This window comes from Boleophthalmus pectinirostris, unplaced genomic scaffold (assembly GCF_026225935.1).
Source record: "Boleophthalmus pectinirostris isolate CB_2022bp ecotype Guang Dong unplaced genomic scaffold, ASM2622593v1 HiC_scaffold_19, whole genome shotgun sequence".
Classification (NCBI taxonomy): Eukaryota; Metazoa; Chordata; class Actinopteri; order Gobiiformes; family Gobiidae; genus Boleophthalmus; species Boleophthalmus pectinirostris.
Genome location: NW_026571140.1, coordinates 11,022,810 through 11,047,830, shown reverse-complemented (window position 1 = coordinate 11,047,830; position 25,021 = coordinate 11,022,810). Strand labels below are relative to the sequence as shown.

At 37.2% G+C, this 25,021-nt stretch overlaps 3 protein-coding genes across 4 annotated transcripts in view; 2 read left to right on the top strand and 1 right to left on the bottom strand.

Annotated features, from left to right (window-relative positions):
- LOC110162606 (protein C19orf12 homolog) overlaps positions 1-308 on the top strand; it is a 5,958-nt gene extending 5,650 nt beyond the window's left edge. The window contains exon 3 of the mRNA XM_020927506.2: positions 1-308. This exon is cut by the window's left edge and continues 185 nt beyond it. Coding sequence (XP_020783165.2) covers positions 1-81 — 81 coding nt within the window. The 3' untranslated portion in view covers positions 82-308.
- Positions 309-446: 138 nt separating this feature from the next.
- LOC110162553 (AP-2 complex subunit alpha-2) lies at positions 447-13,463 on the bottom strand. 2 transcript variants are annotated; one of them, XM_055155001.1, is made up of 23 exons: positions 13,205-13,463; positions 11,073-11,141; positions 9,663-9,805; positions 9,394-9,587; positions 8,410-8,539; positions 6,822-6,923; positions 6,624-6,732; positions 6,403-6,553; positions 5,828-5,996; positions 5,053-5,190; positions 4,792-4,974; positions 4,126-4,223; positions 3,820-4,051; positions 3,074-3,250; positions 2,828-2,917; positions 2,583-2,719; positions 2,419-2,501; positions 2,223-2,311; positions 1,997-2,121; positions 1,806-1,922; positions 1,661-1,730; positions 1,422-1,556; positions 447-1,338 (listed from the first exon to the last, which is right to left on the bottom strand). In XM_055155001.1, exons 1-23 carry the CDS (start codon positions 13,269-13,271, stop codon positions 1,261-1,263), a joined length of 2,886 nt encoding a protein of 961 aa, XP_055010976.1. In that variant the 5' UTR covers positions 13,272-13,463; the 3' UTR covers positions 447-1,260. The 2 variants fall into 2 exon arrangements, with proteins under 2 accessions (XP_055010976.1, XP_055010975.1); XM_055155000.1 differs by lacking the exon at positions 2,828-2,917 and having other exon boundaries at positions 13,205-13,461.
- A 2,281-nt stretch (positions 13,464-15,744) lies between these two features.
- On the top strand, positions 15,745-23,784 carry LOC110162577 (tryptophan 5-hydroxylase 1-like). The gene is made up of 11 exons (XM_020927474.2): positions 15,745-16,276; positions 16,871-17,020; positions 17,337-17,517; positions 17,587-17,687; positions 17,757-17,824; positions 18,728-18,924; positions 19,838-19,973; positions 21,044-21,170; positions 21,444-21,539; positions 21,825-21,958; positions 22,041-23,784. The coding sequence occupies exons 1-11, from the start codon at positions 16,190-16,192 to the stop codon at positions 22,213-22,215; spliced, it is 1,452 nt and encodes a 483-aa protein (XP_020783133.1). The 5' UTR covers positions 15,745-16,189; the 3' UTR covers positions 22,216-23,784.
- Positions 23,785-25,021: the final 1,237 nt, after the last annotated feature.

Below are 25,021 nucleotides of genomic sequence, written 5' to 3'. Positions count from 1 at the left end.
ACACTGCAGCAACAGGTCACAGCAGCACTCCTTAACTATGTGACTAAAGAACTGAGGGCTGAGGTGCACTACGGTGAATGAAATGACACTTCAAGTGTAAAGCTTCAATCATTCAAAGATGTGCCTTCAGTTAGTAATAGAATTATTTTTGTACTACAGAAATACATGTCATGGCAACATGTCAGCATCTCATCATAAAAAGGTCAAACTAAAGCTCATTTCAGTGAAAACAAGTTTTTACAGAGGGATACCGGTACTCTGTATCAGGGTGATATATTCCGATTGAAATAAAACATAAAATAAAATTATGAGGTCTGCTTTCATAATTAAAGTAGTTCTGAGTAACTATTCTGTGTAATCTGTCAAGATTTCCATACGCAAGGAGGTAAGAGTATAGAAAATCACTACTTCTTTAAAGTGTAATAAAACACAAGGCACTCATCAAGTAAGACAAGTATACAATTTATAAAACATAGAAATATAGAAACTTTAGCAGTTTGGCAGTGCTCTTTGTGATGCATTCAGGCATTAGTGTAACAGTGTAGCAGTGCTTAGACAGTACAGACTCCTGTTCAAATACAAAGGCACCACTGTGTCCGAGAAATAGGCCCAGCATCTGGAGACATCACTCACCAGGTGCCTCTTAGTGTGGTTTCATTATCTGTGGAACCTTGGATTAATGCACACTGTGTCCAAATATGTTCTATAGGTGGCAGTAACACACCACAGTCTGCTCTACACGTGCTCCTGAGATGGACAGAATAAAGTGGCAAAAAAGGCCTCGCTCACAAGAATCGTACTCTACAATGTATGTCTAATGATCTATTGGTGTGGTTTTCTACCTAACAAGTGCAAATTCAGAGGAAGGGATCATTACCCTGTGGTGTGCAACATTGGTTTGATACACTAGAAGGCTAAAAAGTTTCCTTGAAAAGCTTTGTTCACTCTGAGACTGTATAAAGCACTCCTCATAGATGTGTTGATCATAAAGAGTTGAAGCAGCATAAACTGACCATTTGCAAATATTGGAGCTTCAGAACACAGATGCCCTGAGCCCCATGCACTGTCACCGACTGTTGGCTAAAGTGCTCACAGTGTGAGTACACAGGCAGATTTAAAGCAGTGGCATATTAGTAAAGCTGAGACAAAATCATTTTTCACATCATCTAACATGAACTTAAAAAAAGACTTTACACTGTACAACACATAAATTGCTCTAAAGTGATACTAGCTGAGTAAAGGCGCTGAAATACTGGCAGTCTAAAACTGTTCTGAGAGGAGATCACAGAGTCTCTGAGAAACAGAGTCCCGACTGGTCCGGAGGGTCAGGCGGTACATCTGCACACACAAACCAGAGATGGCTCATTACAAACTCTACAAACCAGTACAGTTACCATTGTGTATATGATTATTACAGTTACCTGTGCTTGTGTGTTGGGCTCCAGTCTAAGCAGGCAGCCCACCTGAGTGGTCTTTGTATGGATAACTCCTGCTCCCACAAAGTTTGCAGGATTTGGATCAACCCCATCCAAGAGAGCAACACCAAAACCTATGATCTACAGAAGGAACATAAAGCCAATATGACATGTGACAAAATACAGTTAATTTGTACCGTATTTAAATTAAACTGTGTTGATAATAGCACAATATTAATTCCTACCTTGGCTTTTGTAACATCGGAGTCCATTGGGTGCTGGGATTTAAATATTTTCTGAACTTCCTGCTGAGGACTTGAAGGAAAAAACAGATTTAGTCAAAGACAGATCAGAGACACTATTGTAAAAGAGTCAGACTCTTTCTCTTACGCTCCCAACTGTTTCCAGCGCTGGAAGAATTCTTGTGACGTCATCTCTGTGGGCTGGAAAAACTTGTTGAGCATCACAGGGAGTTTGACAGCGATGTTCTGGAGAGCTCCGCCATATCTGATCACAATAAAAATGTTTGAGAGCGAGACACTGATAATGTTGTTGATAAAATGAGAATGCAATGCTCTAACCTAAACTGGATGTTGAGCACTGGAGCCTCAATGAAATCAGAGACGCACTCGATGTTGAAAATCTGCTGCATCTGAGCCCCTCCCTCGATCACAGGCTCCACTGCTTTGGCATGAACTATTAGCTGTGGAATACCGGTTAAGGCTTACACAAGATTAAATTGATCTCAATCATAGCAGAGTTCAGTTATAGCAGCCACTGTCAGAACATTTTCATTTAAAGGATATGAGCTTTGAGTGTGTCTGCACTGCTCACTGATGAAGTAAAACTGAGGAACTGAGTAGAAGTCTTGTTCCCATAGAACACATACATTCGACCTAAAAGACACATCACAAAGTGGGATTTGTGAGGCTGCTTTGGTCTTAAGTTTTTAGTATTACATTATGACCCACTGAGCACTGTGAGCCTGTGGCATCAAACTCACCCAAATTCTGTCTGTACTCTGACTTGAGTCCAATCTGCAGTAACTGGTTCTCATAGAGAACGCCATTGTTCTTACACACAAACCTTTGGGAACAAAGCATGTCATTCTTTTACTGTACTCTTGGTGTAAACAGCATTATGACAGTATACAAAATGTGTGTGCACCTAGAAAAGTTTTCCTCTGACACTTCAGCAGAAGCTTGGCTGGAGAAGTCTGAAAACACATCGACCAGCAGGCTGCCTCCTCCAGAAGCTGGGGGCGAGTTCAGGTTTAGCAGGTCTGTGAAAGGGTGGGAGGCACTCTGTGGAGATGAATGTTATTATAATTTCAGCTTTTACACAATGTTAACACTAGGTGTCTGTTACTAAGGCAATAGATGAAGCCACAGTACAGAGCACAGTGCTTATACCATAATCCCAGCAGAGAGCATGATGGGACTAGAAGATGTAGGGCGTGGTCTGTTGGTAGGAATAAGAGCAGCCACCACTGCAGCAGGGGACTGATAAGGAAACAAGAATGAAAGAGAAAAGAGGAGAGGAAGAGGAAGAATGAATGGAAAAGGAAAGGTGAAGCAAAGTTCAAGTACAGAGAAACAGTAGCTGGAGAGAGACTGGTCAGAGCCGTTCTTGCCCTTCACTCACATACTGCCATGTACCTTGGTGGTGACTTCACTAGGCTCATTGTTGTTGTGCTCTACATTTCCATTGCCATTCATGTTCTTTTTGGAATCATCGATGTCTGGAACATTCATAGAACCCTTCTTCTTCTTCAGCTTGGCCAGGATTGAAGACTCCCTCTCTGGGAAAGGAGGCATCTCTTCTAGCACTGTGGCCTGAGAATAAAAAAGTAAATATAACATGGTACAAGATAACTATTACAATTAAGACAAATTACTAGTAAAATATATTAGGTCTATATTTTCTCTACAGGCAGATTTGAACAATTTAGAGGTAATTGAGCCAAATGAATACAATAAACATCATTCATGGTTTTTGCTATAATTAAGCTATGGATCCTCTGAGATCAAGATCTGGACATAGGGCCCAGATCCTGACAGAGCAGAGGAACAGATTAGATGACAGATTATATCTAGAGGAGAAATTTCCTTATGGGGACAATAAAGTCTAAAGATACAATTACACAAATATTACTAATACACATTGATAAAAGACTAGAGCTGTAGGCCTTTAGTCATCAGTTGATAGTGTCTTAGTTAATCAAATTTTCTTTTTGTTGAATATTAATTTTAGTCTAATTTAAAAAATAGGGAATTTATCTTGTCTTTTTTTTTTTTTTGATGATGTGAACATGACCTCTTCTGTGTGTCTTGTCTTTGTAAGTGCAGTTTTGATGTATCCTTTTATATGCACTAATAATGTGTGTGCGTGTGTCTAGACTGACCAGTATGTCTGTGCTGGCGATGGAGCTGAGCCTCAGGTACTCCACTGCCCTCTGTTGGAGCTCCACGTCAGCATTGCGGAGTTGGCTGTCAGAGCGTAGCACATCTTGGATGGTGCCCTTCACTTCAGGGAACAGGTTGATGAACTTGATGTAGGCGGACAGCAGCAGGGCCCGTGTCGGCACAGAGCACAGATGGAACTTTGAGTGGAGAAGATTGAACTGCACCAGGGGGCTGAGGGGTTAAATAAATAAATTAGCTATTATTTTTTGTTTTCCAAGAAGCATACAAAGTTAAGCCTTTTTTACCTTGAGCGGGAGTCACCAGCAATGAGGTTACCAAATTCTCCCAAAATGTAGCCTCCAACTTTAACTAGGTTCTCGTGGCAAGCAGGGGCCTGTAGTGCCTGTGAAATTATTCAAATTCAGATTAACTTTTTTTCTCCCAAATTCTTTGTCCTTGTACTTGATATCAGGGCCACGTAGCCATAGGCAATAGACAACATAGACCCAACTGAAATTCTTGCCCACCTATAACCTACTACCTACAAATACACATATACATAGATTGCACATCTAAAATTTCAAATTTCAGCACGCTAGAACCAGTTATATAGTTTGAGTGACGAGTGATAACCTATTACTTCTACAATCAGCTGACTGTAGATAGTCTGAACACTTTTAATTAATCAATATGCACAAATGTTTCCAAAAATCTTCAATAGTATTCCCACAATGCATTACACCTCTATAGTAACAACTTACTCAACTGTTCCCCTACACTGTAACATTATCTGAACTCCGTATCAAGTATAGAAATGATTCATGTGCATTAGTAGCCGCAGAAAGTTTTTGACAAACCCCATCCTGCCCACAGGTCAATTTGTGGTGATTGAAAAAGACAACATCTTTATGACGAAAAATACCACAGAGAAGACTGAAATAGGATCTGTCTGGTAGTATCAACACACTCACCTCAAAGACAGTCTTAGCTGCATAGCCCTGCACATCGTCTCTGTTTATGACAATCTGGATGACCCTGTACCACACCTCCTCACTGACGTAGTCTCCGGCGATACGGATGAGGTTGAGAATGGTGTCCACGTACCATGTGTAATCAACAGCGTACTTTTCTGCCAGGATGGCCACTTTGAGCACCTAGGGAACAGTGATACTTATGCCTGGTTTTGTTACTCATTAATGAAGAAGTTTATAGTAAAAAGCAAGCTCTCTCACTATCTCTTCTCTGATGGAGTAGTCTGCTGTCTCCAGGTAGCTCAGCATCTCAGCTACAATCTGCTTGGAGTTGCTGCGGTCACACATGGCATAGAGCAGGTCCACGGCACGCTGGCGAACACTCACATCTCGTTCAGTCTGCAATGGCAAATATATACATATTTAACAAAAGCAGGTTGAATGGTCACCAACCTCAACTTCTTATTCAGTTTGTATGAATGAGAATAAATTATTATTAGAATAGCTAATTGTGCAGATACTGGGATACTGTAGAATGTTATGTGCTGTTCTTGTGCTACTTCTTGGCCAGGTAACATGACTGGTAAAATGGTGAATAAAAATTCAAAGCATATTTAGTTTTGCACAGTCTCTCACATCACTTGTATATCAAAATTAATTTATAAATAATAATTTTATATAGTTAGTAAATTTTTTTATTTTTATTTTTTTTTAAAGGTAATTGCTGATTTATTATTGTGTCTGCATTGTGCCAACTATTGTTAGTACTTGTGGATCTGCTGTTTAGCACCACAAGATGGCAGTACAACAGCAGTGTCCAACACACCACCAGAATAAAGCAATTGTCATCACTGATGCATTTGAAAAATGCTCCTCAATATCTTGTCTCTAAGTGTATTATTACTCAGTTCAATAGGAATGTAGATGTTTGGTTTCTTGTCTATACCCTGTCCTGCTGTGAAATGTGCAACCACTTGTAGAACACAATCAACAACAATGAAAGTTGCTCTGAATAAAGCACCAGTGCAGGGCTCACCTTTAAGGCATTGATAACGGTTTCCATGTGGGTCTTCACAGCCTCATGGGAGAACTCGGAGCTGGCCAGTGTGCACATGCTCTCCAGGGCCAGGTAGCGCAGGTTAGTCTCTCTGTGCTGCAAGAACTGACCCAGCTGGTTACAGGCTCGTACCAACAGCGTGGGTTCACTGTGGATCACAAAACAAGCATATTTGGCAAAATGTATAACAGGTGCAGGAAATATCACAAAACAATCATCATCACAATGATGATTGATTGATTGATTATTACATCAGCTGATGTAATATCCAAATAGCAGGAAAAGAAGATGTATTTCTCATCAAACTTAAAAATGAAAACGTGCAGCGACTAAAACCATTAAGAATAAATAAAGTTAAATATTAATCATAATCTTCTGAATTAATCAGAATTTAGGCTTCTTTTGGTGCTGGTTTAGTCTTGGTGTAGTTTTGACTTTAACCTAGTTTGATATGTAACTATTGTAGTTGTTCTATTTAATGAACTAACATATATGCTAGTGATGTATACTGTATAGCATATTGTAAATAAACCTCAGATGCTAATATGACCAACCTGTCATGGTGGATGATGAGAGAAATGGCTTCAAACAACACAGCATTCTTTGCATTTGAGTGCTGGACTTTCTTAGACTTGGGTGGTTCTTGAGCTTTATTTAGGATTGTCTCCAGGCACTCGGTAAGGCGACTTCTCAAGGCAGCATCCTCTGAATCAACAAGGATTAGTACAATTGTAGTCAGACAAAAAGTAAACCATAATAGTAAATGTTTTCATACCAGGTGGGGGATAACATTGTAGAAGACGTAACAATTTGACAGATAGCCAAGGGGCAGCAACAAAGTAGTAAGTGTAGTCTTGTAGGTCTATGCATGCTGAGGTCACTATCTGCATGAGATAGAACAGAACACACACTGTAGTTAATTTCCAATAAATCACCAATATGGTATTAGGAAGCGCTATAGGAAAATACATACTCTACTGAGGCGGGTCACAGCCAGTGAGATGGCGGTTTTGAAGTCATCGGGGCTTTTCTGTGCCAAAGTGGTTATGAGGCTAGTGGCTGCTGTTACCACCCCCTGAAATCACATAGACACAAGTTAAACAGTATACTGGGTAGTTGCAGTTTGGGGGAGTAATGCTGTTTTTTCTATCCAACCGTGTGACAAGCCTTTGTAGCAAAATCTAAAATTAAAAAACAAATCCGTTCTATAACAACTTTAAAGAAGCTTTTTCAAAACTATCAAATTTTTTGTGTAACTCTTTTAATGTGAGACATTTTAACATTGCCTGTGGGGTGACGCTTGCTGTCACTACAAATTTGCCAGGTCAAAAAAAATTTAATAAATGACTTGAGCTATTTGTAGTGGTACTTGAATAATTATGTGACTGTGTCCCATCTTAAAGATTATCTTATTTACAATTAGAATTGTCTTTTTCTTAGAAAGTACAGCTGTCACACTGTAGGACATCAAACAAGCGCAAGTTAAAAAAATGATTTGGAAAAGTTTGATTTTACAATAAATAAACACATTTGTTCTGTATCTCAGACCCTTAACCCCATAACTTTAACCCCATAACTCTTCTTGGAGCATACATGTCACATGAGCTCCTACTATTTTTTGTGTAACAGTTTTTTTAAATATGTGATGATTCATATCACACCCCAGGATTAAAGTATTAAAATAATTATATCTTTTTTATATTTAAAGAAGCAATAAAAGGTATACATTTTATTAAATAATGTAATCATGCTTTCCTTAATGCCAACATTTATTAAATGTCTCATTTAAAGTGACTCAAAATTTTTAAAGAAAAGTTAGTTGCACCACAGGACATTTTAGTGTTAAAATACAAAGAAATGAAACACAACTTAATTCTAAAACTTTAAGTAATTTATGCAATACATATTTGTGGACAGGAGGAAGAAAAATGTGATTTAGAAAGTCATTAAAAGTGCTAATGCTGAAAATGGACATCATGTACCCACCTGCAGAATTATTGAAATGATTGATAGAAGTCTATACTGGTTCAATAACTGTCTTTTAAGAGTATTATCAAGAGTAATTACCCTGAATGTATATTGCGGTGTGCATCAGCTAGACTATAATACTTGTCTGTGTCAGTCAATAAGGAAATAAACAGAGTGGAAGTACCATTACTGTTCCGGATACCTTAGAGGCCCATAATAACTGACATTAGTGTTGGCGTAGAGGATGTGTCAAGTTGAGTATCGTCAACATTAAGTACCATCCATCTTGTATGTAGTATAAGCTTATTGCTCCGGCCAGTAGCAATGAAAGTAACTTCAGCAAGTTGATTTTGCTAATGTTAATCCTTGCTAATCCACTCACTTGCTGAGTCACAGTAAAACTAAAATTGAGATAGTCTCAACAAAAGCCATTTCAATTCTTGGATAGTTTTCATTATAATATTGTCATAAAAAGCAACTGAGATAAGGCCATAGAGCAGATGAACTACTGGGCTCAAAAAGTACAGCAAATTCCACTCTCAGTTACAGTTCATCTGCAGCTTAAATGTTGCTTGTTTTATAAAATCACTTACCAAATGTTGATCATTTAATAAGTGGACCACGCGGGCTGTCCACTCTCCCATAGGTACCAGGTCAGGAGATGTCCTGTTTAGTCTGAGAAGGCACAAAGCTGCACTCTGCTTAACACTGTCCATAGTGTCCCTGATAACACAAAAGCATAGTATTCAGTTTAGCATGTATTACTCTAAATAATCTTTTTATGTATCTGTAACAATAGCATTTAGGGATGTGCAATATACTGGTTCCAGTATCAGTGATAGAGGTCCTTACCACATATTAGTATTAGTCCGCTATTAAAAAAAAAATTTAAAAATTACATTTTGTCGGTTGTGCAATGATATTTGTTATTGGCACAGGAGGACTGGGGCAACTGTATGTTATGTTATATTATTGTTTTTTCAATTTTGACAAATTAATCAGTAATAATGGAAATAGAAGAGCAATTAGACAAAAAATATGGATATGGATAAACAAATTAATACATTTTTACTAGGGGTATGCAAAAATATTGTAATATCAATATATTTTGATACTAAATTTGGTAATACAGTATTGTGATCATGAGCTACTCTATCTGTATTGATATATCACCAAGAGTGTTTTTGGTCAATTTTTTGTGACAGCACTATAATTTTGTTGCTTATTTAGTGGAAGAAAACTTGTTTATGCAGCACACTCTGATGATTAACATAAATCTATTTCATATTAACGTTGCACAAATAGTGGTTTAACAAAGAAATATTGTTGCTGAAATGTATATATATATATGGACTATGGCACATACTGCAATACCGTGATAACATTGTATCATGAGCCATGTGTCTTGTATCGTACAATTGTGATTCCCAGTCCTAATTTTTACAACTGTGGGCCTTTCTATGGGTCTAAAATCATAATACTGTTATCGACAAATATCAGTTATTGGCCACAGCAGCAAGACCAATATTGGGTAAAAATGTGGTGGGTTTGTGGTGAAGTGTTATTTGCACACACACCCTGCCACTAAAATCCGTGGAATTTCAGAAGCAAAGGCCTCTGCCATTTCCCTGCTGCCCACGTTAGCAATGCAGTGCAGCGCCAGGTTCATGAAGGTGGGGTTACGGCTGCCCAAGTCGTTCTTAATAGCATTGTTGATTAGCCGGATAAGGTCACTGTTGGAGTTCACAAGCACCGAGATAAAAAGATAGCCCTGGAAGCACATGGAAAATTATGTAATTACTGTTTATGTCATAACATACTAAGACATCCAGATTATGGTTCTCACTATTTGTTTCTCAGTATATTTGTTGGAGCTGAGCAAGTTGACTGCCTCCATGTGTCCAAAGTCAATGTCATGTCCCAGGAGGAAGATGAAGAGAAGCTTGCACACGTACTTCTTCTTGCTGTAGCCATCCAGAGCCTTGTCTCCTGTTTTTGAATGACAGCGATCAATGAAACATATCCATATGGAATTAAGTGATATTCTATTATGCATACCCATACTTGCATATGTAATGTACGACTTGCATCTCTAGTTAACACACAGAAATGCATATTCTTGATGAAAGATTGAATATCTTTTCTATTGAGAGGAGAAAGGCCACATTATTTTTTTGGGGTGGGTGTGGGGGGACAAAGCTATTTAACATTTAAGGTAAGCTCAACTGGAATCATGACTAATAATATAAAATAACTATATAATACATAATCTGGATACTGCCTTTTATGGGGTGGTCAGATATCCAACCAAATTGTAAAAGAATGTGCAGAACTGAGGTGAGGTGACATTATTATAGAATCAGTTGCATAATATCTCAATTCAGTTGCATGAATTATGAAATCAATTGCATAATAGCCGACATGATAATTTTTACATGACAAACATGGTGCAACATCTTTTTTTTTTACTTTTTAAAATGCTTTAGTTTAGAGTTCATATCAATTCATTCATTGAATTTACATGATTTCATACATACATATTGACTGTGGCTTAAACAATAAAAAGACACTGAAGAATAAGATATCACCAATTAAAAACAGTAACCATTTCCCGAACTAAACAAAAAAAGGAACTGAGGGAAAGGCTACAGCACTTGAGGACAGTCACTATGCCAAAATGTATCCTGATTTAACCTACGCCCACAGTCATAGCAACCAGCTGTAAAGTTCTGAGTGTGCATTTTCTCAGTGGTTGAGGAGTTGTAGTCAGGAAGAAGTGCATGTTTCCGTTTGTTTGCCTTGAACTGAAGCCTGGAACTGACTCAGCACCGTCAGCCACCACAAACACATATACTTTGTAATGCACTTGTAAAATAGTAATATGAATCCATCATACTCCTGATTCTCACAGAATGACTAGAAAAAGTTTTCATATATCCACTGGAGAAACCAATTCAGTCATATAAGGTCACAATGAAATTTGGACCATGGCGTGGCAAAGGAAATTGAAGTCTTGACATAATAAAGGAGAGGATATAAGTGAGATCAGTACAGTCAGGGCAATGGGAAGAGGCCTGCAAACTAATTTTAGACAGACTGTAACAGGTGGCAGAGACACAGGAGCGATGCATTTGAACTTTTAAAAACAACAGTGACAACATGGCACACCATATCATATCCATGTAAACAAAACAGGTCACAAGTGTCCTAAAATGTCCTAAAATGTCCTAAAATTAACCGTCAGACACAGACTTACCTTTAAACTTTGAACGGATATTGGCAAGTTCTTTGTTTATCCTCTTGATCTCGGCTTCTTTACTTTTGCCTACAAAAATATACAAAACATGATGAATTTATGCAATAAAACATTACAACTACAATGTAGATCTGCAAGATTAAGCTAAATCAAATAGAAATCTCAATTTGAATGGACGTAATTAGCAAATCCCAAAGGCTGCAGTCTTTGAAGTACCATAATTTCCACCACAAACAACTAAATATCCTGTCTTTTTCTGCATAAAAACAGCTAACCCAGTCATTTAGATCTATACAAATGAGTCAGATCATGATATTTCAGTATTTTTGTCAATATTTTAAAATGTGAACTTTGAACAGAATATGATTATTAAAACATAAATCGTACATCTAATCGTAATCACAATACTGAAAAATTGCAAATCTTTTAATAATCTATTCAATAATGTGATTTTTTTCCACCATAACTCTAAAAAGTGAACATTTAGTCTTAGAATGTTTTTGTTTATTACAACAAGGGTCTATAGTGGAACAAAATTTGATATTCACTTCCCTAATCATAAACAAGGTAGCAATCTGTCTGAGTCTGAGCCACGATTTTGTATAAACAATATGATTCAATTCCTGTTTGATATGAGACACAGTATGCTTTCTTTGTGTAACATGTTTATGGTATTAGGAAAATAAATGGCTTGCAGTAGTGGGAGAAAAGGCCTGGGAGCCACAGGCTGTCATTAGGGGAGATTAGTTAGAACATTATAACTGTCTGGTGTATGAACATATAATAAACATGGAATAAAAAGTGACTGAATTATCTGACATACCAAGGGTACAAAAGAGTAAGTGTGTGTAGAGTGAGTGTTTTTACAGTTTACCTTACTCATGTATTCTTAATACAATATTATAGGTCCTATATTACACAAAATTGACTCTCGTGAGCTGTAAGCCATGTTAGAATGCTGTTACTTCATCATAAATATACTTGGAGTTGTGTTTTGTTGTAATTCTTTATTATTAGTCTGTCTACATCTCCAAAGCTCAAAATGTTTGCTTCACCTTGTGATGAATATAATGGTAGTTTTTCAAGTTAACAGCTAAACTTTACCTTTTGTTAAATTCAAATGACCAATTCCAGGGTTGAAATCATCCAAATGATTCTAGTGAAGATGTATGGAGTTTAAAAACATAGTGGAGCACTTTCTGTATTACTACATGACATCAAAAGGTGGAACAGAGTGCTTTCTATTTAATAAAAGACCTCAGCCTAATTATGCAGCATTTGTGGGTTACACACAACATAAAACACAACTCCAAGTATGTTTTTGATGTGGAAACAACATTAGAACATCGATCAGAAAACAGCACAATATGGGCCCTTTAATTATAACCCAAACAACAACTATTTAACATGGTTTATGCAAAATATGGTGGGATTAACTATTTTTACTTTATTATTATTATTAAATATGTTTATCATTTATTATCATTTGTTTCTAACACGCAAAAAAGACAGATTCATAATTAGTATTGTAGGTATTTTTTTTTATTTATTCCTACATATTTGTTTTGTTTAGTTTTTTGTCCAAGTTTATGCTTATAACATAATGTAAAAAAAATAAAAATAAAAAAACTTTCTCATAATGTGTTGCAGATGGCAGAAGTGCAGCTCACACAGCCTTCCTACCCTAGTTGTTTACCTTCTATCCATTTGATTTTGAATGAAAGACTCAACACCAAAACTTGTTCGCACTTTTCACTAAACCTTTCCACGAACGTGCCAATCATTTTAAACCCAAACTATTTCTTAAATTTCATCAAAGTCCAAAATATGACAGTTATAAGAGCGTTATCTTCAATGAGTGTGCGGTCCACGCCCTTCCACATGACGTTAGCATCAGAGGGCTAGTAGTAGTTAGGCTAATTAGCTGGGTAGGCTAACCAGCTGTGGACTGTCAAAATCCTGTTCAAATTTCATCTCTTAAATTGGACTTGAACTGCGATCGTTGGCTTTGCACGGGATTGCTGGACTCTGAAAGGGCGCGCATGTTCGTTGTGAATACGTAAAGTAACTTAGACAGACGAAGTGAGAAGTATGAGGAGAAATTATTGAGTAATAAACACAAAACTACTTACAGTTCCTGATGTCAGAGATGAAGACAGCCAGGCCACGCATCCCGTCCCCTTTAGACACCGCGGGCATGTTGATCTCGCAAAAGTGTCGTCTTCAGCGTGGTGTGAGCAATCTAAAACAACTTTGTCTTATGCTGGGTACCGCTAACTAGCTAGCAGGCAGGCGCTACTCAGTGTAGTCCTGGGTGCCCCGCTGGAAAAGTGACGGAGACGGGAACCAGACAGACCGTGGCGGGCGGGAGCGAGAGGCATTTGGTGACCAGGGCGCGCAGCTCCTCAAGCCGCCGCTAGAGGGCAGTCTTCAGCACAACATGGGCTAAACTGAGGCACAATGGAGTAGTAGGATAGCGTAATTAATTAATATTTAATACACACATCTATGGGGATGTCTCCGCCGTGATCGACTGCAAGTGAAGAGAAGTCAAAAAAAGAAAAGAAAAAAAAGACTCACGTACGAGTCCAAAGTAGCCTAGTAGTCCGTCTGATTGATAATATATAGAGTAACCAAAACCTTAACTCAAGTAAGACTATTGTTACATCAACCTAAATATTACTCAAGTAGACGTAAAGTATGCAGTCTGAAAACTACTCCAAAACTAGTACAATTTCTTAAAAAAACAAAAACAAAGTGTGAATATGAGGAATTGAGTATTCCCCAAAATAGGTTAGAAATCACAATAATCTCTGAAGTTTATTGAAAGATAAAACGCCCTTAGCAATTATACATGAATAATATTAGACTAATACAAAAAGATTTTTGGACACTCATTTTAATTAATTGTTCACCATTCTTTATGGTGGCTAGCTGCCCTGGGGCGGTCTGAAAGATATGTGGCTGCCAACTGCTGCTTGTTGGCACATTCTGGTGGGCATATTTTTGGAAACATCTGGTCGACCATATATGGTGACCTCAGAATTTAAGATTAGTTTGATCATACTTTTGCGTCTTCTAGGCCGCATTGTAACAGTGCACTGTATAACTTTTATGGTTGAAGAATAGCCTTGAACATATCTATCTCTTTGGAGACATGCTGGGGAAGCAACAAGGCCAAGTTACAAGTCAGATATGTGGAGAGGGCATCTTGCTCTCTGTAAGAACACCTGTAATTTGATCAAATCAGTCAGAAATGTTACATAGTGCAGCTTTAAGAAGCAGTTTAAGCAACACTTTTGGCTGCATCTGAAGATATATTGACAAATCTTTAGGAGTATGTTAGGGCTCTTAGAATAGAAAACCCAATCTGTGTGGTCCACTCTACTCTAATTTTATAAAGACAGGGCAGATGGATCTCACTCTGAGATTGCTTTTCATTAAGCCTCTCAAAGGAGCAGAGCTTCACCAAGGTCAGATTTACTAATCACCAAATCCTGCAACCCAGAACTAGTTTCTTGTGAACCTGCATCATCTGTTTTGTTCTCTGAGGGAGGCAGCAGCTCATATCCGGCTGTAAATGTCTTTTAGAGCGCCAGGCCTCAAGAGTCTCCACCACTCACACTAGGAGAATTAGCAATAAGACTTCCTGTCTCTGTAATCATGATTCATCACTTTGGCTGTAATGATCAAGATACAATTACTTTTGTTTTTAGATCACATATTTCACTTCTAATCTTAAATGTATAAAATATGTGTGGTCAGAACACAACCATACATGTTTATCTTGTAAAGCGGTTAATGACAATGCCATATGTTATAAGTTACAGTTTTAGAATTAGTTAGAACAATTCTTTAAACTTCTAACAATCATTTTCAAGAACTTAAGAGATTTGGGCTAATCATAATGTTTCATACAGATAAGGCAATGACAAAATCATTTCATTGTTTGATGTTGTATCTGTTTGTTTGGGTTCAAAACAACATCTGTTCATAATGGTCTGACCTTGTTTTGAAGGTGAGATCTACATTAATGGCCAGAGAAGTACTATCAAGTTTGGCACAACACTGGGTATCAGAGATGAGACTATTCATTTTCAATGTTATCTACAAAATAACAACAGGTACACCAAAATGAGTACAATCATTCCAGCTGCCATTGTCATGGACTAGGACAACAATAAAAGAGTGAAAAATGCATACTTAACATAAGATCTGAGGGTAATATTAGATTTCAATAACAATCAGACAGAATAGGAATGTTACCAGGAGACATGAAAATTGCTGAGCCCTTGCAGACTGGGCATTACCTGGACCCAGCTCTGGCATCGTTATAAAATTATTTGTGTGGTGTGGTCTACCTCCTGCTAATAATCCTGACAAAGTACGTCACGCCTCACTGCTTCTCAGCATCATAAAATGATCAAGTGCACTTAGTCAAGTAGTCTTAGTCACATGCATGTTCTATAGCTACATGTTATTTTAATAGCACTCTAACCATGTGCATCACTCACATGCTTATGGCAAAGTTACACTATCTTGTTTTTAAAATTGAGCTGTCATGATTTCAGACTCCAACACTTGCAATGAAGGCATATTGCTCATGGCACCACATTAGTAGAAAATTAGCCGAACAATTCTCATTTATTTTATGGCTGTTCAGCCCCCAGCATTATGAGAACACTCGTTGCATTGTACAATGAAAGTGTGCCTTCCAATAATATGTACAGTATATGACTCTTTATGTTCTGAGAAAGGGTTCTAATTTGAATATATTCTATATGTACAGACTCATTTCTTGAAAGTGTAATTTTTACCTCTTGTTTTAATAGTTACCAACTCCAAATGGTAGTTTGGTAAATTGGAAACAATATAAAGTCAGTCTTGACTTCTAATGTAACGTCAAAGCTCTTTTCTTAATCACCATTCTGTTCCTAATTACTCTCTTGCTAAAATAATTGCGTACCCCCTCTCAGCACACCCTCCCTTCAGCGGGGCCATATAAATACAGCTCCTGGGCTGTGTGCTTAAGCTACTGCCAACTGGTCCATGTGCACTCCTCCCCACTCCAAGGCTGCCCACTCTGCCAACTTTGCTCGGATTATTGGAACTGAAATATGTACGCCAACAAGGTCGACGAAGTCCAAAACGGACGCCACTCTGACCCGGTGGACACCATATATGAGGAACAGCTCAACAATGAGGTATGTGCTGAAATTAATATTGCTTTTTTAAATTCAACTAATTCTTATCTGTATTTACACAACAGTGATTTTATAAACTTTTTAGTATTTACTTTTAACTTGCCTTGTTTCTCTTTAATAAGTGCATTTCAAAAGTTAGACTTGATTCCAAACTCTACCACTGAATTGTATTTGATGAAACTCATCTTTTCAGTAACGTCTTATTTTTCAGAAGTTCAAAAACATGTTAACACACTTTTTTCTATTTTAATAAATTTATTTTGTTAGCTGTGTATTTTATGTCTTCTAAAGAAGCACCTGAGTAACGTAAGACAGTGTGGAGTAACGCATACTGCCATATACTACTACAACGACAATATATCCGAAATATAGTTTATCTTGTGACCCTTATTTAGGTACATTAAAATGAATGAGCATACAGATTATTCCCTGTAATCTGTTATCGTACACAGGGATTACACTGGGACTACCAAATCTGATTTAAGAGTGTTCAAAGTTTATATTATGTTATTATTATAAGACAAATATATAGACCAATGTGCTATTTACTTTGCTGTAACTTTATGACACATGCGTTTATTTGTGTGTTTTTAGATGCACAAATTTGCTGTCAGTGATGAGAAACAGGCAAAATGGAGTGCAGCACCTAGAAGAGCTTCAAGCTCTGACAAAAGCGGCTCTACCATCCTATTCTCACTAAAAAATGAAGTTGGGGGACTTATTAAGGCTCTAAAGTTTTTCCAAGTAAGCTTTAGATTAGAATTCTTGGTGTAGTGGTGGTGAAGTGTGTTAGTGATGTCTTGTCTCATTAATCCAACATTGGGTTGCATGATTTGTTGACAAGTATTGCAGTTGTAATTAGATTTTTTGAAATATGTTTAATAATAGGACTCTAAACTACAAATAAATAATACATTTTACAAAAAGACAGTATATTTTCGCGCCAACTCAAATTGCATTTTCAATTTGATTGTATTGTGCAGCCCTAATTCAAAAGTTTTTATTAGTGTATGTGTCATGTTATAAATATGTTATTATTAATATTTTGGTTAATTTGCAGGAAAAGCACGTAAACCTGGTACATATAGAGTCCCGGAAATCCAGAAGAAGGAACTCCGATTTTGAAATTTTTGTTGACTGTGACAGTGACCACATTCAATTGAAAGAACTGACTCAACTTCTGAAAAAACATGCAGAAATTGTTGATGTTTATCCATCCGAATCTGCTTTGTCTGAAGATGGTAAATTACTATTATAGAATAAACGATACATATTTTGGTTGGTTGTGTACTGTATGGTTTGTTCCCCAGTGATGTCCGAAGTGCCCTGGTTTCCAATAAAGATCAGCGACTTGGATTTATGTGCAAACAGGGTCCTGATGTACGGATCAGACTTGGATGCAGATCATCCGGTAAGTGACAGAAATTTTAAAAGTTGAAAGTGAACTAAAAGGTCTGTTATGTATTCTCTTCTTTTACAGGGGTTCAAAGACAGTATATATCGTAAAAGGAGGGCATATTTTGCAGATTTGGCCATGAGCTACAAACAGTGAGTGTCTAATTGACTATGCCATACCATAACGTGCGGTGTGTCTAATAACATTTGGTGGCACTGTAACTGAGTAGCTAGCACTCTCGCCTCACAGCAGGACAGTACCAGGTACAACTCTTAGGGCTTTCTCCCTGTGTTTGTGTGGGTTTCCCCTGAGCACTCATTTGCATGGTTTAATAAATGCACAATAAATCAACTCCTCCAGGCCTGACCAAGCCTAGGTCAAGATCTGGAGATGGCTCCCCAGGCACTGTTGCACCCACTGCTCCTATTCCAGTGGCACCTTTCAGGATGTGTGTCTTTAAAGGTCTCAAACTAAGTGTTAGACCTCCAAAAACAGCAGAGACAGGGAGCTGCTGGTATCCATATAACCAAGGATGCTCAGGAAAAGGGTTCAGTTCATTGAAAGAAACTCAATTGTTTAGAAAAAGTAGTATTGTATGAGGGCAGGACACATTAAAAACACACTGATGTGGGTCGGGAGTGTTGTGAAGCTTTAGACCTCATTGATGTATATTTTGTTCTCTGTAATTTTCTAAAATAATTCATGAATGGATTACACAGAATTGTCTTACTGGATTTGTTAAATTGGGTGTAGCTGTTTAATTGAAAGAAAGTTGACTGGGGGCAAATAATGCTTAAAGGTTGGATGTCATTGTCTTTCATTTGGACAGGGTATATTCAACACTTTGTTTCTTGTTGTGAATCAGCACTGAGAATCCAATTGCCATCAAAGGTGATTCATTCTGTGCTCATTTACTCTGCCCACTAGAAAGCTAACTCAAATCAACAGGGACCTGGCTGATCCTTTATAAAGAACAAAAAGCACATAAGGATGCTGTGCTGGCGAAGGAAACTCTTTACAGGTCCGGTAAATCTAACTAGCCTTTGTGTTGCCAGTGGGGAACCTATTCCACACATCGACTTCACAGCTGAAGAGGTACGCACCTGGGGAGTGGTGTTCAGAGAGCTCAATAAACTATACCCCACTCATGCTTGTAAGGAGTATCTGAAGAACCTGCCCCTGCTGACCAAACACTGCAACTACACTGAGGACAACATACCCCAGTTGGAGGACGTGTCGAACTTCCTCAAAGGTATGATTGAATAATATGGGTTATTTATTTAGTCTGTTTTTTTGCTTGGAAAACATATGTTCAATATGATATCTGATGTAATATATATTTTTTCTATTTCTTTCTTTTTTATTATATGAATGAATATAATTCTAACCAGCTGAAGGCTACTTGAAGCCCCACGGTGTAAAATTTCAGGCAAATAATAGACATAACATACAGGCTCTTATTTCATAGTAGTAATCATAAATTACTGTGAATGAAATGTGATATTTTTATCTACTATGAGTATTGATATTTCCATCTAATAATAAAAAGACAAGGATACAGCCCTATTAGTTACAGGAAAGGATATAAAATGTATCACAGCTTTGTGATTAATCACCTATTGAACTCTCCTGAAAAGACCCATATTAAGCTATTGTCTGATCTATGTTATAATGTTGTTAGCTCATCAAGAACATGCCTGGAGTTGTGCTTAGTTTCATTCACACGTTTAACACACAAACCCTGCATATTTTAGTTCTGTAAGTGCTCCACTGTGTTTTTAAAGCCAATACACCTTCACTAGAATCATTTGGATAATTTCAGCCCTGACCTGCCAATATTTCCTGAACTAAAGGTAAAAGATAGCAACTTGAAAACTATGTGGCATCACAAGGTGGAACAGAGTATTTTGAGTTTTCCAGAGGTAGACAGCCCAATAATGCAGGATTACTCAAACATGTGTGAAACAAAATACAACTCTCTGTGTGTTTTTGTTTTTGAGGAGATAGCAGCATGGCTAAATGGACTGCTAATGCCCATAGTTGTAAAATACTGAGTAAATTGTATGTAATATTGTAATGTAAATTGTACATTTGCTGAATATACTGTAGGTTGTTTCTATGCCTTTGACTCTCTTAGCACTTGTTCTGTTCCATTGTCCTAACAGAGCACTCAGGCTTCATCATAAGGCCAGTGGCTGGTTACCTTTCACCCAGAGACTTTCTGGCAGGTCTGGCCTTCAGAGTATTCCACTGTACACAGTATATCCGCCACAGCTCTGAGCCACTGTACACCCCAGAACCGTGAGTACACAACAGGGCAGATGATCTAAAGGGCATGACATTTGGAGGAAAATTATTGCTTAAATAGGGATTAGGAGCTCTACTGACTTATCCTAGCCTTTATCCAAATGTACACTACCAGTCAGAAGTTTAGACACACTTTTCCATTTGTTTTTCTTCTTTATTTCCATGATCATTTACATAATAGATTCTCACTGAGGGCATCAAAACTTCAAATGGATACATATGGAATGTGACAAACAAAAAATAAACACAAAATAATTAAACTTGTTTTAGATTAAAATATTTTAAGATAGCCATCATTTGAACCCTGGGTTTGCTCTTTTGGCCTTTTTTCACCCTGAAAAGGCACAGCTGTGAAGTGAAAACCATTTCAGCAGACCTCATCATGAAATTCACTGAGAGAAAGTCAAGGGTTTGCAGTGCTGTCAACAAAGTGGCTGCTTTGAGGATTTGAATATAAAATATAAAAAAAATATTTAATTTAGTTGCTTAAATTTTTTTTCTTTGCTACATAATTCCATACATTTTCATATATATTTGATCTTCTCTTGAATGAGTGGGTGTGTCTAAACCTTTGATAGAGCATTTACATGAAAAGTTAAAACAAAAACTGCAAATACACAGTTTTTTCCTAAAAAAAAAATAAAAAAAATGTTTGACTGCATAAAAATATGGACAGTATTTATAATATTTATTTAGTTAGTATAATTTTTTTTTTTTACCATGTTAAAATATATTAATCCAGTTGGACCTTTTTCAGACTCAGAAAAAAAGCTGTATTGCTTTTGTCAGTGACCACTGACCAAAATTGGTGATACTGTGTAATATATAACAATGAGTACTAATAGTAAAAATAGTAACATTTCAAACAATCTCAACATGGCATGATTAAAATAAGGTATTCAAAATAAACTAAATTTTGACCAAATATAAATAGTTACATTATGAACTGCAAGCTATGTAACAGTTATCTCATTGTCATGAGCTTATCTATCCATCTAACACTAGCTCAGGAGGAGCACAGTCTGACTGTGGTGCAAAGTCATTATTGTGATTGTGCATTACAGAGACACCTGCCATGAGCTGCTGGGCCACGTTCCTCTGCTGGCGGAGCCCAGCTTTGCTCAGTTCTCTCAGGAGATCGGTCTGGCTTCACTCGGAGCCTCCGACGATGCTGTGCAGAAACTGGCCACTGTGAGAACACCTACACAACATTAGAGATCAATAATTTGCAAACTTATGGCCTTATGAAATATTAGGCTGTTGTGTAGACAACTACAATGATCCTTGTTCTTCAATTATTCTTCCTCAAATGTTTGTAGAGGCACATGGTAAATAGTTTTACCCAATATAGTTTGATGAGGGCATTGATGAAAATCTATCCAATAGTGTATACATTTTGAAGTATGTAATGATGTCAAGCATGAAAACATAATTTTTTAACTTGTCTCTTGTGTTGTGTTGCAGTGTTACTTCTTCACAGTGGAATTTGGTCTTTGTAAACAGAACGGAGGGCTCAGGGCTTATGGAGCTGGACTTCTCTCATCTGCCAGTGAGCTTAAGGTAAAACATATATAAAAATAAAAATTATGCTGTAGTCTTTCTTCTTATGCTAATTTCACATTTATAATGCATGTTGCAAGTCCTTACTTTCTACTTCAGAAGAAGATCTAAAGCTGAGAAAACCCAAAGGGAGATATTTTCAGCAGTTTCTTCTTTCTTTGGCTCCTAAAATTAGCATAGAGGCAGGTGTTTTGCCCAATTTGATTAGAGCTTCATCTCATGACGCCTTATGGAAAAAAGTTGCTTATGTCTTAACTTTGGAAATCTAATACTGTTTCCCCCCAGCATGCTTTGTCTGGCAAAGCCCATATCCTCCCATTCGACCCCATGGTGACCTGCAATCAGGAGTGCAAGATAACAACATTCCAAGATGTCTACTTTGTTTCTGAGAGTTTTGAGGAGGCAAAGGACAAAATGAGGTTAGCATAACCAACAAATAGATCTAACATTCTAATACATAATAAAACCAATTGCATGTTTAAATTCATGGTATGCTTTCAGGGAGTTTGCTAAGACCATCTGGCGTCCATTCTCATTGCGCTACAATCCTTATACCCAGAGTGTAGATGTGCTTAAGGACACCAGCAGTATCAACAGCATGGTGAAGGACATACGACATGAGCTGGACATAGTGGAGGATGCTTTGAACAGACTGAACAAACATCTGAGAGGATGACCTGTCCTGTCTCTCGTAGTGCAGGGGAGGGGAGGGGTGCCTTGGGCCTCATGTTAGGCTAATATGGTTCAGATGTACTGGAGAAAATCTATGTTAGAGAAAAGAGGTGGATAGAGTAGCAAAGAAATAATTACTCAGGTAAAAACAAAGTATATGGGAAACTACTGCTGAGTAACAGTTTGGACATAAAAGGTTTCTAAAACGTAATTTATAATTTATGAGTTAATTTAATCATACACACACATAGACAAAACATTAAATAAAGCCCAGGTTTGGGTATTTTCAAATAATAGACAAAATATACCAAAAAGCTCAATTTCTTGAATCATTAAAGATGCTATATTATGTAAAAAAAAATAGACTTTTGTGAGCTTTAAGCTATGTTATAATACTGTTGCCTCATCAAAAAAGTCTTGGAGACGTGTTGTGTTTCATTCACATATGCTTGAGTAACCCTTTATTATTAATCTGTCTATATCTCTAAAGCTCAAAATGCTTTGCTCCACAGTAGAACAATTACTGTATTACTACATGGCATCACAAGGTGGAACACAGTGTTTTTTGTTTGAGAAGGCTAAATACAGAGAGTTTGTGTGATAACTTGTGTGAAAGAAACAAAACAGAAAGATATGGGCCCTTTAATATAAAGATTTTGTCTCTATACACAATTAGAAGAGTGAGATAAAGATGAGAGTAATCACACCATTTACACAAGTAAGAGTATTGTTTATGACTTAATAAGAAGCGTAAGATGATGGAAACTTTTCTAAAAAGTCTCTCTAAAAAGTTACACAAGCAAATGTAACTGAGTATTACTCACTTCTGGAAGAGTATTCTATAAAATTGTATATAATCAATGGTAAGTTTTTGTGTGTTGTAAGATGGGTCTGTGCTTGAATGTATTTATGGCAAGTCAAACAGGCAAAGTCTTCACCGATGAAGTAAAAATGGTAGAAGCCAAAAACCACACATGTGGATTATGAAATGTCAGTGCTTGTGTAGAGAACATTTGCAATATGCTTTGAGATACAGTTTTATGTCCAAGAGCAATTTGTGCTATATAGTACACATCTTTTTAATACTGTGTGGATATCAATTATACACAGGTTAGTTACTATTTTGTTATATTTTGTTTGTGTCAATATGCACCATCTGTGAGGCTTTTTAAAAGATCTGCAATGATGGGGGAATTTTCATTTTGATTCTTTTTTTGTAATTAATTAGTCAAGAAAGTGATTTCATGTTTGTTTGTTTTTTATTGTCAGAACATGTTTTCTTTGAGAGTTAGACACGCGACTCTACAGTCCCTCTGTTAATTGGATAGAGAAAGGCTTAATGTGGATGATGCCAATCCTTTTGCTTACATACTGTCTGTGCGACTGGTCTGAGCTCTTAACTGAAGTGACCCACTTTCCCTTACATTTATTATGAAGGCCTTCCAGTAATAAAAATATATTGTACTACTTCTACTGCTACTGCTACTACAATGACTACTGCTTCTACTTCTAGTACTTTTACTGCTATCATTACTCAAGCACATAATAGTACTGGCTATTCTATAAAATTACATCTCTGGCAGACAAATCATAAAGCATTAACACGTCAATTTTGCTTTACATTAAGTTGTTTTTCCACTACCACATATGGAAAACATAAAATAAAACAGTTTCTTTTCACATCACAGGAAAATAAACTGCATTGTGGTTGTGAATTAATCTTGAAGGATTTATTATGATAAGAAGGTCACATTTTTGGTCCCAGTATGTGTCTGCTTTGGAGGTTGTGGTAACCCTCACACCACATCAAGTCAAGTAAAAAGATTGCATGTTGATTTTTTTAAACAGGGAGCATACAAAAAGGGGTTTTATGAAGGTATCCCAGGCAGACATCATATACAGGATGCAGAGTGACACCAAGTGTGAAAGTGTCCCAGTCAGGTATAAGCTCTCTCTAAACACAATCACACAAAAATGTTGAATAAGTTGTAGTATTTAATGATTTTAAAATGGTTGAATTTCGGTTCCTTAACATCTTGCCCACCACACAATAGCCCCAGGTGGTGGTGGAGGACTGGTGGCCACATGTGTTAGACGAGTTAACCAAAAATGCAGTAGACTCCACTGGCACTTGTGGTAAGCTCATTACAACTTAGCACCAAAGGCCAAAGAGCTTTTACCAACATGATAAATGTTTCCTGTTGCTCACACTGGAAAGGCCATTATTTTAAGATCATTCATGATCATAGACTATAATCTCTACAAAATTAGTTTTCTGGTAGTTGGTCTCTATGGATATTGCTTTGTTTGGAATTTACAGTAGGTAGCCATAAAATGTATCTATCTAGCGTTTATTTAATTAGGTGTTTTTATTGCATAAAAGACCTTAAAGCTGTGCATTCTTACTGTGAGAGGGACTGCCTGTCCACAGGTCTGACTTGCAACTTTAACTGGTTGTGTCAACTATTTGTCTTCATGGAGAAAAATACAATGGACCATTCCAGGCAAAGAAACAACATTTCCATAGAGACAAGTATGTGGAGGATCCTCCATCAGAAAAGTTACAAATTAACCACTAAATACTTGTTCATTATTCGACTGATCATAGTCACGTCAAAATAATGTGATGCTTCACTCTTATTATGTCAGTCATCTTCACATGTGTTTGTATGTGGCACACAAGTTCTAATAACATCTGTCCTATTTTCGAGTCATCTAACGTCATTACGCGCGCTTTATTATGAAATATCCTGTGGAAAAAAACGCGTTTCCAGAGTAGTGCCTTACGTGCCTTGACACCAGCTCTGATG

Coding starts and splice junctions, on each gene's coding strand:
- LOC110162577 (XM_020927474.2), top strand. CDS start 16,190: ATGTACGCCAACAAGGTCGACGAAGTCCAAAACGGACGCCACTCTGAC. Junction 17,688..17,756: donor ACTTGGATGCAGATCATCCG/GTAAGTGACAGA, acceptor CTTCTTTTACAG/GGGTTCAAAGACAGTATATA. Junction 21,171..21,443: donor CTGTGCAGAAACTGGCCACT/GTGAGAACACCT, acceptor GTTGTGTTGCAG/TGTTACTTCTTCACAGTGGA.
- LOC110162553 (XM_055155001.1), bottom strand. CDS start 13,271: ATGCCCGCGGTGTCTAAAGGGGACGGGATGCGTGGCCTGGCTGTCTTC. Junction 4,052..4,125: donor GCTGGTGACTCCCGCTCAAG/GTAAAAAAGGCT, acceptor TTAACCCCTCAG/CCCCCTGGTGCAGTTCAATC. Junction 1,339..1,421: donor AGCCCAACACACAAGCACAG/GTAACTGTAATA, acceptor TTGTGTGTGCAG/ATGTACCGCCTGACCCTCCG.